The following is a 14,657-nucleotide window of genomic DNA, read 5'->3' on the forward strand; positions in this document are numbered from 1 at the left end:
ACTTAAGAAGACCTAAGAAATTTTAAAAAATGGTATTAGCTCATCCAAGGAGAGTTTGCTAAAGGTCTATGTAAAAGAAGAGATTCTGCGATTTTACACCTGGGAGACAAGTAAAACAGACCAACTATAGGGCAGCAATTCAAAGAAAAAAGTAGGTCAGAGAGCCCCATGGCAATACAATGAATTGCTGTTATTTAAAGGGATGGTCCGAGAGTTACACTGGCTGTGAACCAGAATGCCTAACAGAACAATGGTAAATGAACAGAAAAGCAGGGTCAGAGCAAAACAGTTGTGAGGCTCTGTGTGTGAACTGCATGTCCTTGGGTCAGGCAGAGGATGAAACAGCAGAACAATCTCTTCATTCAGAAGCTTCCTGGCGGCCAGCAAGCTGCATAATGAGAAGCAAACTGAGCTGAGGCCCTCCACAGACAAAGTGGAAGAAAACAGCCTCAGGATATGGAGAGAATTGAGCAGAGTTTGAGATTGGATGTGAACTATCAACTCATCAAGATTAGCACTTTCCAATAAAAGAAAATGTTAAGTACCAAGAGAAGCACTGAGGAGACCAAAGTACTTAAATCTATTTGTTGTAAAAGCCATATGCCCAATGGGATTAATTACCTGTGTTTGGTGATCAGAGCAAAATGATACTGGGAAGGTACAATTTCTTGTTTCCATCTTTAAGATTTACTTGAACTAGGTGGAATTTTAGAATCAAAATTGCTAAGTGAGTCTAGCAACCTAAAAAATAACCTAAAAAAATCATGGGAGAGTGAGAAGAACAAAATAGCTCCAGATCATGAACACTCTATTTTTTCTATCATAGAAGATGTGACTTAAATTGGTGGAGCAGAAGTTCATTCATTTGAAAAAAAAAAAAAAAAATGGCTAGCTTGAAAATTATTTAGTCTTTGAATAGGAAATGTTTTTTAATGAAAATGAGATTGAAGTCAGTCATTTTTTTACTTAAAATGAAGCATCTGTAATGTTAAGGCATTGTTCCAAGAGTGAAAAAATTTAAGAATGATTGAAACAGGAAAATGAAGTGTATCTTTCAGGAAATGTTGAAGCTTACTTAAGAACTATGGTTAAAAGTCTTATGTGAAAGGGATGCCTGGGTGGCTCAGTTGCTTAAATGTCTGACTTTGGCTCAGGTCATATTGCAGTTTGTGAGTTCGAGCCCTGCATTGGGCTTTGTGCTGACAGCTCAGAGACTGGAGCCTCCTTCAGATTCTGTGTCTCCCTCTCTCTCTGCCCCTCCCCTGCTCACACTCTGTCTCTCTGTCTCTCAAAAATAAATCAACATGAAAAAAAATTTTTTTAATGTTTTACATGAAAGCCATCTTCATGGTTGTGAGGTTTGTGTCAGTTGTGTTTACTTATCTAGGTTTAGGCATTAGGACTATAGAGAGTGGGGCTTTATATCAGTTGTAGTACTATCAGGTATACTGCCCTACTTTACCTCTGATAATTTTCCTTGCTTTGACATCTGTTTAGTCTGAAAGCAAAACCAAACCAGAGTGAGTTTGCTTCTTGGTGAGTTATAGATACACCAAGTGGAATTGTCGCACAAAGTAAACTTTATTTTTGCAGCAAATAAGGAGATCACAGGGAATAACTTCCAAAGCCATGACTCCCTGAACAAGGGTGGATGAGTTCCTTTTATTTAGTGTTAGGATAAATATTTAAAAGGAAGAAACTTGTCACCATATATAGAGGCAGGCATAAAGTTGCAAATGTGCCTTAAGGAAACATGGCTATACCTACATTGTATGTTATGTAAATGAGGCTTATACTCCTCCTTGGGTGGAGATTTTAGTATTATAATCAGGTAAATATAATTGTCGGATATTCTAGAACTCACTCCATGGTCCATCTGTGCAGGCCTGCGTTGGGGTTACACTCAAACTGATCTGAGTGGTCTGGGCCCGCTGGATGTCTTGTTAGGACGGTTGGTATCACTCAAGTGGTGATCTCACTTTCCATTTGCTTGAGTTTAGAGACAAGCTGGGGAAAAAAGCTTAAGGAATAATGTGGGACAAAGGTGGGGGAGTACAAGCATGTGGTCGGTAAAGGTCAGGTCTTGGGGTGAAAAAGTAATATAGCTACTCCTGCTTTCTTTGATTAATGTTAGCAAAATATATTTTCTCCATCCATACAGACTTTTAATTTGTATATGTCTTTATACTTATTTATTTTTAAATATTTAATTTTGAGAGAGAGAGAGACAGAGCATGCGTGAGCAGGGAAGGAGTAGACAGAGAGGGGGACAAAGGATCTGAAGTGGATTCTGTGCTGCTCTGTGCTGACACTAGTGAGCTTGATGTGGGGCTTGAATTCAGGAACTGTGAGATCATGACCCGAGCCTAAGTCCAATGTGTAACTGACTGAGCCACCCAGGCACTCCAGGTGGAAATTTAAAGTAAATTTCTTATAGACAATCTGTAGTTCAGTCTTACATTAATAAATGTCATGCTTTCTGTTTGTTGCCCTTGTTCTTTGTCTTTATTTTTGTGTTCTGCTTTTTTGCCTTTTGTAGTTTAAAAAAATTTTTTTTAATATTTTTATTTACTTTTGAGAGACAGAGACAGAGCACAAGTGGGGGAGGGGCAGAGAGAAAGGGAAACACAGAATCTGTAGCAGGTTCCAGGCTCTCAGCTGTCAGCACAGAGCCCAATGCCAGACTTGAACTCATGAACCGCAAGTTCATGACCTGGGCCAAAGGCAGATGTTTAACCAACGGAGCCACCCAGATGCCCCAGCCTTTTGTAGTTTTAATGGAGCGTTTTGTATCATTACATTTTCTCTCCTTTCTGTTGGTTATAAATTTTATTTTTATTTTCTTTTTAAGTTTACTTATTTTGAGAGAGAGAGCATGAATGAGAGTGAGAGAGAGAGGCAGAGAGAGAGACCCTCAAGCAAGTTCCACACTGTCATTGCAGAGCCCGGTGTGGGGCTCGAACTCACAAACAATGAGATCATGACCTGAGCTGAAATCAAGAGTCCGATGCTTAACCGAGTGAGCCACCCAGGTACCCCAGTTATACCTTTAAAAATTTTTTTTAGTTGGTTGCCCTAGAATTTGCAACATACACTTACAACTAATCCAAGACTATTTTCAAATAACACTATACCACTTCACACATAGTATGAGTGAGTACCTTATAAAAATAATACAATAATCTTATTTCTCCTCTTAAACCTTAAATCATCATTGTCATTCATTTCACTTATATATAAGCAGCATAAACATATATATATAACATATACACATAAGCATACATAATTGAATATGTTTTTGCTGTTATTATTTTTGAACATCTGGTGTAAAATCAATTAAGAATAGAGAAGTTAAGGTTTTTATTTTACCTTCATTTATTCCTTCATTAATGCTCTTCTTTTCTTTATGTAGATGTTGCTGATATATATTACTTTCCTTCTATCTAAAGAATTTCTTTCAACATTTCTTGCAAGTCAGGTCTACTGGCAAAAAAAATTCCCTCAATTTTTGTTTGTCTCCTTCATTTTTGAAGAATAATTCCACAAAGTACAGAATTGTAGGTTGCTGGTTTTTCTTCTGTCAACATTTTACATATTACTCTTCACTCTCATCTCTCGCATAGTTTCTGAAGAGCAGTTTGATGTGATTATTATCTCTGTTCCACTATAAGTAACATGTTTTTTTCCCCCATCTGGCTTCTTTCAGGGTTTTTTCTTTCCTCCTCCTCTTCCTCCTCTTTGTCTTTTTCTTCTTTGTTTATTTTGTTTGTTTGTTTTTGTTTTCTGTTTGTTCATTTTTCTGTTTTTTGGGGGGGTTGGGTTTTTTTTCCCTTTATCTTTGATTTTCTATAGTTTGATTATTATATACGCAGGTATAGTATTTTGGGCATTTATTCTGGGTTGGACTTCTCTGAGCTTGCTGGGTGTATAATTTGGTGTCTGACATTAATTAGAGAAGAATTCTCAAGTCATGTAATCAAATATTGCCTCTATATCTTTCTTTTTCTTATTCTGGTATCCCCATAACAAGTAGTTACAACTTTTGTAGTTGTCTCACAGTTCTTGCATATTCTGTTTTGTATTTTTCTTTTTCTCTTTGCTCTTCAGTTTTGGAATTTTCTGTTGTCATATCTTCAAGCTCAGAGATTCTTTCCCCATCCATGACCAGTCTGCTAATAAGCCTGTCAAAGACATTCTTTGTTTCTGTTACAGTGTTTTTGATCTCTAGTGTTTATTTTTTATTTTTCCTTTGAATTTCCATTTCTCTGCTTACATTATCCATATGTTCTTTCAGGTTATCTACTTTTTCCACTAAAGTCCTTAGCATATTAATTATAGTTTATTTTTTTATTTTTTTAATGTTTTATTTATTTCTGAGAGAGAGAGACAGCGTGAACAGGGGAGGGTCAAAGAGAGAGGGAGACAGAATCTGAAACAGGTTCCAGGCTCTGAGCTGGCAGCACAGGGCCTGACATGGGGCTCTAACCCACGAACTGTGAGATCATGACCTGAGCCGAAGTCAGACACTTAACCGACTGAGCCACCCAGGCACCCCAATTATACTTCAAAACACAGTCCCTGGTGTGATAATTCCAATAATTCTGTCATATCTGACTCTGGTTCTGATCTTATTCAGTCTCTTAAACCTGTGTTTTTTGCCTATAGAATACCTTGTGATTTTTGTGGAAAGGTGACCATGGTGTACTGGGTAAAAGGACCTGTGGTAAACAGACTTTCAGTAATGTGGTAGTGAGGGGTAGGGAGGAAATGTTCTATAGTCTATGAATAGATCACAACCTTTTAGTAAGCCTGTGCCCCTGGACTGTAAACTTTGGTCCCCTTCCTCCCCAGTTAGGGAGGGAATGGAATTAGATATTTCTCTCTGCAAGCCCCACACCCAAGTCGGTTAGTCTTTGATATAACCCCAGAAGGTTAGGTTCTGGTAAAAATCTTGTTAAGAAGAACAGAATTCTGTTTTTGAAAATGGCCACTATTTGTCTTCCTTGTCAAAAGCACAAGGATGGGGCACCTGGGTGACTCATTTGGTTAAATGTCCAACTCTTGGTTTCAGCTCAGGTCATAATCTCATGATTTCATGGGGTTCGAACCCTGCATCGGGCTCTGTGCTGATGGGAGCAGAGCCTGCTTGGGATTCTATCCCCTCCCACCCACCCCCCATCTTTCTCCCTCTCTCTCACTCCCTTCCCCATTCATGCTGTCTCTGTCTCCCTCAAAAGTAAATAAACCAAAAAATTTTAAAGTATAAGGAGATTTTCCGGGGCACCTGGGTGGCTTAGTCGGTTAAGCGTCCGACTTTCGCTTAGGTCATGATCTCGCAGTTTGTGGGTTTGAGCCCCGCGTCGGGCTCTGTGCTGACTGCCAGCTCAGAGCCTGGAGCCTGTTTCAGAGTCTGTGACTCCCTCTCTCTCTGACCCTCCCCTCCTCACGCTGTCTCTCTCTCTCTCCTGGAAATAAAAAAAAAAAAAAAAAAAATTAAAAATTTTTTTAAAAAAAGGAGACTTTCCTTTGCTTTATATTGTAAGAATCTAGTAGAGCTCCAGGAGGTAAAATTCACAAAAATGGCTGTGCTTCTGCCCCTGGAGGTTTCAATCTGTCCATCTCATCCACAATGAGCCTTCAGCCATTCATCCTCCGGTCAGGTTTTCCTCCCCCAGCAGTGCTTCCTGATGGGTTTCTGCTCCTGTAAGTTTTGTTTCTCTGTATCCACCTTTCTGTGTTTCCCTGTTTTTGCAGTGGTTTGCTCTGTGACCTTACTTCTGTACCTTAGTAGATCTAAGAAGAGTCGTTCCTTTTTTTTTTTTTTTTTTTTTTAGCTTGTTCAGGTTTTTACTTGTTAGAATAGATGGTGACATCTAAGTCCTAGCTCTTTATATCCTGGACCATAGAGTGATTCTTTGAAAATGCAGATCAAATCATGTTACTCTTCTACTCAAACAAACACAACAAAAATATCTGTCAGTTGCTTCCAGGAATAACAGCCAAAACACTTATAACGTCCCCTATAAGATCCTACATTTCCTATCTTGTCAAACTCCTCCTCCTCCCTGCCTGCATTCATCTATCTGAGCTCACCTGCTACTGCTACCTCAATCCTGACACTCCAGGCTCACCTCTGTCCTTTGACCATAGCTGCTGGCATGCTTGAGGTGAAGCCTTTACAATCCTTATTCCATTTGCCTGGGGCAGTCTTCTCCCACTTCAGGACTCACTCCTACCTTGTTTCAGTCCATTCAGGGTCTTTTCTCCTTGTGAAGAAGCTCTGTTGTTGTCACAAGGTTTCTCAGTGAGATTGGAATCAGAGTTGGATAATTTGGTTATGTGATTGGGCATATATTAACATCAGGCTATGGTAGCCTATAGTGATCATTTATTCAACAGAAAAGTACCCTGCTTGGAAGACAGAGCCTTCTAAAATGCCAGCACAGGACATCCTCCTGTGGGCATTCTTAAAAAAACACAGACAGCATTAGCTTCCATGGCTGTAAAAGCAACTCCCCTTTCATTATTTTATTTTTAGTGCTTTCAGGGCTAACCACCGACTCCTGCTGATTGATGCATTCTTTATTTTAGACATGCTATTGTGTTCAATCCATGGCAGTCAAGTCTTGCAAGCTAGGGAGCCATTCTGTCCCTTTCTAAAGTGAAATTGCTCAACACATTTAGCTCCATTATATGTAGGCTTAAAAATTTAACTCTATTTCTGAGTTCATAGGAAATGCATTAGCTTAGAAGCAAAAAGGGGTATTAGAAGGGCACTTGACTGTAAAGGGCAAAAGAGGCACTCAGTCTATCAAAGTGATTCTCATTCTAAGCTGAGTAGCAGGACTCTTGCGAAATTCAGGCCCCCACCTCATACTGACATGGGCACTTTACATTTTAAGTAACACTAAACTGCTCTCCAAAGGTATTATTTGAATTCACACTTCTAACAAACAGTCTGTAACTATACCTCCTCCCCTACCTTCTTCACCGTATTTACTGCTAAATCGTTTACTTAGGGTTTACTCTTGGGCAACAGCTTTGGTAAAATACATCATAGTAAAATTACACATAAGATATATAATACTTACAAATAGTTATGAGTATCATATAAACATGCAGCCCCTATTCCAGTGTATGACGGAGAGAGAAGCATATCACACATTAATTCTTCTCCAGAAAAATGCCTCCCTATGTAATGGAGTGTCAAATGAAATGATCATGTGTTGACTTGCAGTTTATATTAACTGACCAGTCATCATTTCAGAACAGAGAGTAACTATGCTGCATGTATGTAATTCACTTCAAATAAAGTAGAAAGAGATTTAAGGTAAGTTCAAGAGATGATATGCATTTAGCTGTGGAATGAAATCAATATGTCTCTTGATCTTTGTGACCCTAAGTGTATTACTATATAGCAGTGCATTATACGTGAATGACAATAAGATTAACAAAATGCATGTGAAAGCATTTTGGGAAACGGAAAGCACATTTTCATCCTGAGATATGATGGGCCCTACTATACCATATTATGACTTACTGTACATTCCTTGAGTATATCTAGCATGATTATTTTGACAAAATTTAAAGGGTCAATACACAACGAACCATTATAAAATCATCTTTCTAGGGCCAATAAAATCAATCTTTTGAGATTTTCTGAAGTAGGTCTTCAGAAAATGAATGGCTGTTAATTGTATTTTTGCAAATAGTTTTCTTATATAGAACTCAGACTTACTGTTTCCCTCACTCTATCCAGTGTATTCCTCAATAAATAGCTCTCCAGATTTATATATCCAAGTTGGAACCCTTTTTTCTCATAGCAGAACTCTCCACATTTTTATTTGTAGCACTAGTCCGTAACACATATTCACAGGATTAACTTCATTTATGTATACATCATCACCGTTTGACCTACATCCCCATCTGTTCTGTAGTTATGTCTCTCCCATGCTCAACACACATTAGGGGCTTTATTACTTTATTATATTTAACTCATTTTGCTTGATGATTACTGTGTCTCATCTCCCAGACTAGACCATGGTATGTTTTCTGTGTCTCCGAGAATCCTGTCTCAGGTTTGAGCATAGCAGAGAGGAAGGCTGCCTTTTTTGTAATAATCTGAACATTATTTGTAACTTGGTTCTATTCTGGGAATGTTCCTGGGTAAGATTAAATTCTACATCTTTTTGATTCCAAATTCCATTAAAAACAATCACAACAACAATAGTAGCAGCAACAACAACAGACTGAAAAGTTACATCCAACTCTATCAGCTATGTAAGGTCCTTTCAAGGAATGTGATAATGAAAAGGGCCTTGTGATCTTGTCCCCTTATTTTTCTTTAGGTTTTAACTTGGGAAAAGGTCAATGACAGGGCAAGATTGAGTCTTGGTGACCCAGATGAAAAGCCCCCAGTAGGAAATAGGGGCCAAGATTTGCATCTCAGTTCAGTCAATGGCTTCGGTGTGAATTTAAGCAAGTCGCTTTGCTGTTTGAAATTGCTTCTTCATCTTTAAAGTAAAGAGATTAAACCAGGTTTCATGCTCAAAATTATTTGTGGGTTAGAGACTCCTCTGAGATTCTGCTGAAAACCATGGGCCTTTTCCCCCCAAAAGCACAAATAGAACTATAAACAGAATTCTGAGAGGGTCAGAGGCTCTGTAAAATCCACCCACATATTCCCTAGAGGAATTTAGAATGATTTTTAAGGTCTAAAATATGCAGTTGGAAAAAAAAGAAACCATTTGCTACTCCCAATGTGAATTAGTTTTAAAATGTGGAATTGGGCCATTTATGTCATTAGAAGTCATAATTACTTTTTTGTAACTTAAAGTACTCACGGCAGAGCAAATTTTTAAGTAGAAGAGATCTCTTTTATGGATTACTAGCATCTCAGGGTCAGCAAGGATGTCTGTCCCTCCTACTCCACAATTCTAGCCTCCTTCTATGACCGTCTCGGGGATAGACATTTAAGTTAGACTTGAACTCACACAGTGATGAGAGCTCACTCACATGTTTATTGCTGGGCAAACAAAGAGTTTAGGATTTTCTTCTTTATATTGAGCTATAATCTGCCCTCACCCCATAAATGTCAATTACTGATCCTATTTCTGCTCTCAGGAGCTATATAGATACATTTTAGTTCTTTTTTCAGTCTTTTAGGAATTCAGCGGCAGCCTCTTTTGTTCTCTCTTAATTTTCTCTCTGCCAGGCACTCCAGTTTCAGATACAATTGTTCTAGAAAAGTGATTTAATAAAAGTACTTTTAATATCAGTTAATGGCACTCTTGAAACAGAGAGCTCACAATTAGGCAGCATATTCCAGAAAAGGTCTGACAACCCACGGTTGGGGAGTAGTTCCTTAAACAACTGACTGCTGTTAGGAATGCTTTGCTGACACTACCAAGAGTTTGTTCCCTAAACAGGTGATTCTACTGGGTCATGATGGAATTGTGATCACCTTAAACCCCTAACTATAATTAATTGAGGCTTCCCTCATTCTGTATTTTTTAGAAGCAATGTAATCTTTGTTTTGTTTTTTAAAAAATTTTTTTCTTCAGTATTTTTTTAAAATTTAAGTTTATTTATTTTGAGAGAGACAGAGACAGCACAAGTTAGGGAGGGACAGAGAGAGAGAAAGGGAGAGAGAGAATCCCAAGCAGGCTCTTCCCTGCCAGTGCAGAGCCCAATGTGGGCCTGGAACCCATGAAGCCATGAGATCGTGACCTGAGCTGAAACCAAGAGTTGGACACTCAACTGAGCCACCCAGGTGCCCCTCTTTTTTTTTTTTTTTTTTTTTAAGTTTATTTATTTATTTTGAGAGATAGAATAGGGAAGTGAGGGAGAGAGCAGAAAGAGAGAAGGGGAGGGAGAGAGAGAATCCCAAGCAGGCTCCATGGTGTAGGACAGAGCCAAATCTCATGAACTATGAGATCACGACCTGAGCCAAAGTCAGATGCTTAACTGAATGAGCTGCCCAGGTGCCCCTAAAGCAACCCCCAGAAGCAATGTAATCTTTCTAAAAATGAAACTACCTGTTGATCTGAATCTTACTCCCATCAGCCTCTTCCCAGCTGTTAGAAAGCTTTTGGAGTATTCGTTTTGTCTTTTGTCATGCCATCTTTTCCTCTAAGTGTTATGTCATCTACAGATGTAAATAAGCCTGCCTTCTGTCACTCCAAATTAATTGATAAACATATTGACCTACGGCTTGCCAAATATAAGCTTCCCTTTGCGGATTCATTATTCATAATCTGTCACTCAGTCACCTTACAGTTTCATCCAACTCACATTTACCCACCTGATCTATAGACTGGAGAAAACCAGGAGGATTCTGTCCCATTTGGGCCAACATGTATTTCCTTTCCTTTCCTTCTTGTACTCATTCTAGTTTCCTTTCCTCATCCTCTGTTTTCTTCATTCCTTCATGTCTTCATACTGTATATTTTGGTCTTACATTTGGTTCCTTTTTCTGTGTTCATTTGCTATGGAGAAAAGAACCTCAGTTGTATTTGGGGGGATCCCCTTGCCTTCTGCCTGCATGCAGGGCCAGCCAAGTGTGTGCTGCATGCCATGCCAAGCCTGCTGGTGCAGCCAAGGTGTTTAAATACATGATTATTAGCATTTGGCAGAGGAGGAGGCTCTGAGGATTTTTATCAAGTCCTCAGCCCAAGTTACTTTCTTCCACCTCCACAATGACCTTAAGATTCAATGAAGGGTTAAAGAAAATATATGCACAAAGTTTATGTGTCTTTGGGAACAAGAAGAGGGAGTGGTGAGAAAGAAATTATTAGATAGTCCTCATGGACCTCACACTTTAATCTTAGTATTATTGCTTGTATAACCAAACAAATGTTGTTGGTAGAAAAGATTCAGAACTCAGTTAACCAACTATCTGTTATCCAACAGAAGGAAGACATGAATGCAAATTGCTCTGAGATCCAAAGAATGTGTGGTTCTGTGGAGATGTTCAATAATTATCAACTCCTGCCTCACCAAATCTTTCACCTATAAATAGTTAATGTCACACCTGAAAAAGGCTAAGAAAGGCACCTTCCAAGGTTTGGCCAAGTGACTTATTTTACTTTTAAAAAAAGATTCCCAAGGGCACCTGGGTGGCTCAGTTGGTTAAGCATCCAACTTCGGCTCAGGTCATGATCTCATGGTTTGTGGGGTCTAGCTCCGCATTGGGCTCTGTGCTGACTGCCAGCTCAGAGCCTGGAGCCTGCTTTGGATTCTGTATCTTCCTCTCTCTCTGACCCTCCCCCTGCTCACACTGCCTCTCTTTCTCTCAGAAATAAATAAAACATTAAAAAAAGAAGTAAAAAATAAAAAGGTTCCTATTATAACTCTGTGACCATTATTATGAAATAAATCAAATGTGTATAAGGATAAGCGAATAGCCCTATGCTCAAGTAAGGGAAATGATTGACTAATGGTTTAGTAAGTTGGACTTTTTGGTTACCATATTTTTTTTTATGTTTGAGCCCCACATGTAAACAAATCAATGTTGCCATTAAGTTATTAATCCTAATTTAAAAAAAAAAATGTGTTGAACACAACTTTATTGCTCTGTAGTTACCTTGTGGATGAAAGCAATGAGCTCTGGAGGTAGCAGAACCTTTTCATACTTAGAGAAGTACAGACAATTTCAGTTCAGGAGACTGACAGGTGGCTGAAAGATGACTGTTCTTTAATATTTCAGAGAAAATCTCAAGATTGTCTGAGCCTGGTTAATAGGTACTCTAAATCTACAATAAATCCTAGAGAATGATGGGAAAATCTAGGTCAGCAATCACAAAACTAAAGGTGAAAATGAGTTAGGGTCTCCTGACAAAAAACTTTATGCCTCACTCACTTATTCATCTATTCAGTAAATCAATATATATTGCATGAATATGATGTATCATAACTTCTCTTAAAACTACCCTGTCCTTTGGGCACCTGGGTAGCTCAGTTCGTTGGTCATCTGACTTGGATTTTGGCTCAGGTCATGACCTCATGGTTCATTAGTTCAAGCCCCACATCAGGCTCTGCACTGACACCAGGGACCAGCCTGCTTGGGATTCTCTCTCTACCTCTCTCTGCCCCTCCTCCACTCATGCTCGTTCTCTAAACAAACAAACAATAAAAAAAAAATACACTATCCTTACAACCATGAACAAATCACATACTTTCTTCAAGTCTAAATTTTACCATCCGCGTCTTTCTGTCATGGAGTTGTGAGGTTTAGTGACTCAGGTATGTAAGACTCTAGCAGAGCAACTGGATGCTGATCAAATGAATGCATTTGCTTCCCTTCTCCTTAACATTTAGACCTCTTCCTCCCACCCTGTAATTTGTAATAATATGAAATAAGTTCCATTTGTTAATAATAAATGTCTCTCTTTCCTCAGTTTTGGGTCACCAGGAATTGTGAGTGGTTTGTGTTTACAGATGAAATTAAAGTATTTAAATATTATTACAACTGATCAAATATTTTTGCAAGAAAATCCACCAAGCCCAAGGATGTCATTCTTTGCCAAACAGCACTCTGGGGGCTCTTTAACTACAGTACATGCAAATCTACACTTTTTTTTTTTTTTTAGTTTCTTGTTTCATAGGAAACAAGAGCAGACACTTCCTTTCACTTATCAATTCTAACTGGAATATTTTTCAATAATAACAGAAAAATCTCATAAACCAATTTTCTAAAATATGCAATATGTATAAAATTTTTCATGTTAAGTATCAATGCATCAAGTGTGCCCTGGTATGTGTTAACGGAACAGATCCAAGTGAAATGAAAGGTAGTTTTGTAGATTGACAATGGTTGTGGTAATTGCCTTCTGGTTTATACTCAAAATTTGGATTAATTTTGAAATTCTGAAAGATAAATACACCAAGACATCCACCAAGTTATTTATTAACTAACTATATCAGTCATTTATTCCATCCATATTAACAAGCACCAACTATTTGCCAGGCATCATACCTGGGACCTCAAACTGAAACTACATAATTCTGACATCAAGAAGTTTGCTCTAATGAGAAAGATATGTAAACAAATCACTTCTATAAGGTAATTGATACAAGAGAAAATGATCCAAGAGCAGTAGTGAAATATAAGAAAGACCTAGCCAAGTCCACTTGCAAAATAAGAGGAGCCTTCACAGAAGAGGCAGGCTGAGGCGGAGGCATGAGTGGGAGATTATCAGGTGGGTGAGTGGAAAGAAGCTATTTGGCAGTGAGAATAGAATGAGAAAAGCTGGGAGGCTTGAGGGAGCCTGGAGTGATCAGGGAATGTGGAAGAGGTTAGTGTTGCTAACTCCTAACTCCTAAATTACTGTGAAAGGGCAAGCAGGAAGGGCTGGGAAGGAATGAGTCCAGATAGGTAAGAGAGGACAGATCATATATACCTGTGTATCAGGCAAAGGTGTGCCAGTGTTTTGCCTCTCTGTGGGCTGTGGGGGAAGTTACTGAAGAATTTTGTATACAGAAGTTTTATAATCAAATGAGTATGTTCTGATTCCTAAAGGAGACTAACAATATCATGATTCTTTTGTTGTTTACAAAGTACAGAAATGGCGCGCACACACACATCCCTTTGTTCCTAGGGGTTTCTTCAGTGGTTCTTGTTGTAATAGATTTCAGGGGTGCCAAAAGAAATATTTGAACTAAATGATATATGAAAATTACAATAAGAGACTGTGAGCAGATTTTTAGTTAACAGGTTTTTAATAGGCTGTGATGCAATTCTTCATGGAGAAGATTTAATTATAAAGGGAGCCTGTCTCTAATGGAAATTTGGCTGGGTGTGCTTTTATTTCTCAGTGAATTAAAAGGTTTACATAGGGTTAGATTGTTGAAATTATTGGAGAAAACATGTATACACCAGAGAATACTTTCCACTCATTTTCTTTATCTCTTGCAGTAATGCAATGAATCTGTTAGAAATAAATTTCACTTAAATAGAGCATAATTTTTTATAATTTCAGGAGTTAAGCATCTGAAGGGCCAGAATGAATCAGCATTCCCTGAAGAAGAAGAAAGTGTAAACGAAAGAGAGGAGCAGTGGGACCATTAATTACGGGTCTGCAGCAAGAAGGCTTCTTGGGAATAACTGAACTATTAACTTTTCTGAATATCCCATGGAAGGCCACTCCTTGACTTCCAGAAGCATTCTCCACCGCTGCTCTCCACACTCATACAGTAGTAATACACCTCCAGAGAAGCTCTCCTTGATTGAACTTTAGAACTAAGTACAGATTGTTCAATATATGTCCAATTAAAGAATAAACATTTATTTTATGGTGATTTTTCCTTTTAATGACATCTGCATAGACATTTGCAATCATGTGAGTGTTCTGACTTTAATACTGCCGTGCTTAATCCCTGATGTCCTATTGATATGGTTTGCCTTCTAAGGTCAAATGTAAATAGCTTCACTTTAAAGAGTAAAAAATAAATACTAAGTACGTTTAGACATGACTGTGTGCCTGGGTTTAACTTACAGAAGAATGTTTAATGAAAATTTTAAGATCTGCATTTATCATATTTCTGTACACAGAGGGGTCCATGGTGTTTATTTCAAAATGAAAGAAATGCCAGATTTCTTGATTCAAAAGATCACAATATATTAGTCTTTAGATGCTAAACATCCTTTTTCCTCCAGT

The 14,657-nt window shown here is 38.3% G+C and overlaps 1 protein-coding gene across 1 annotated transcript in view; it reads left to right on the forward strand.

Moving 5' to 3' along the window:
* Positions 1–14,375, forward strand: part of PPP1R1C (protein phosphatase 1 regulatory inhibitor subunit 1C) — a 116,447-nt gene extending 102,072 nt beyond the window's left edge. Inside the window, exon 5 of the mRNA XM_039239647.1 lies at positions 13,980–14,375. Coding sequence (XP_039095578.1) covers positions 13,980–14,068 — 89 coding nt within the window. The 3' untranslated portion in view covers positions 14,069–14,375. The remainder of the gene's footprint in view (positions 1–13,979) is intronic.
* The last annotated feature ends 282 nt before the right edge of the window (positions 14,376–14,657 follow it).

The sequence above is a fragment of the Hyaena hyaena genome, unplaced genomic scaffold, assembly GCF_003009895.1.
Source record: "Hyaena hyaena isolate Hyena2069 unplaced genomic scaffold, ASM300989v1 scaffold_159, whole genome shotgun sequence".
NCBI lineage: Eukaryota > Metazoa > Chordata > Mammalia > Carnivora > Hyaenidae > Hyaena > Hyaena hyaena.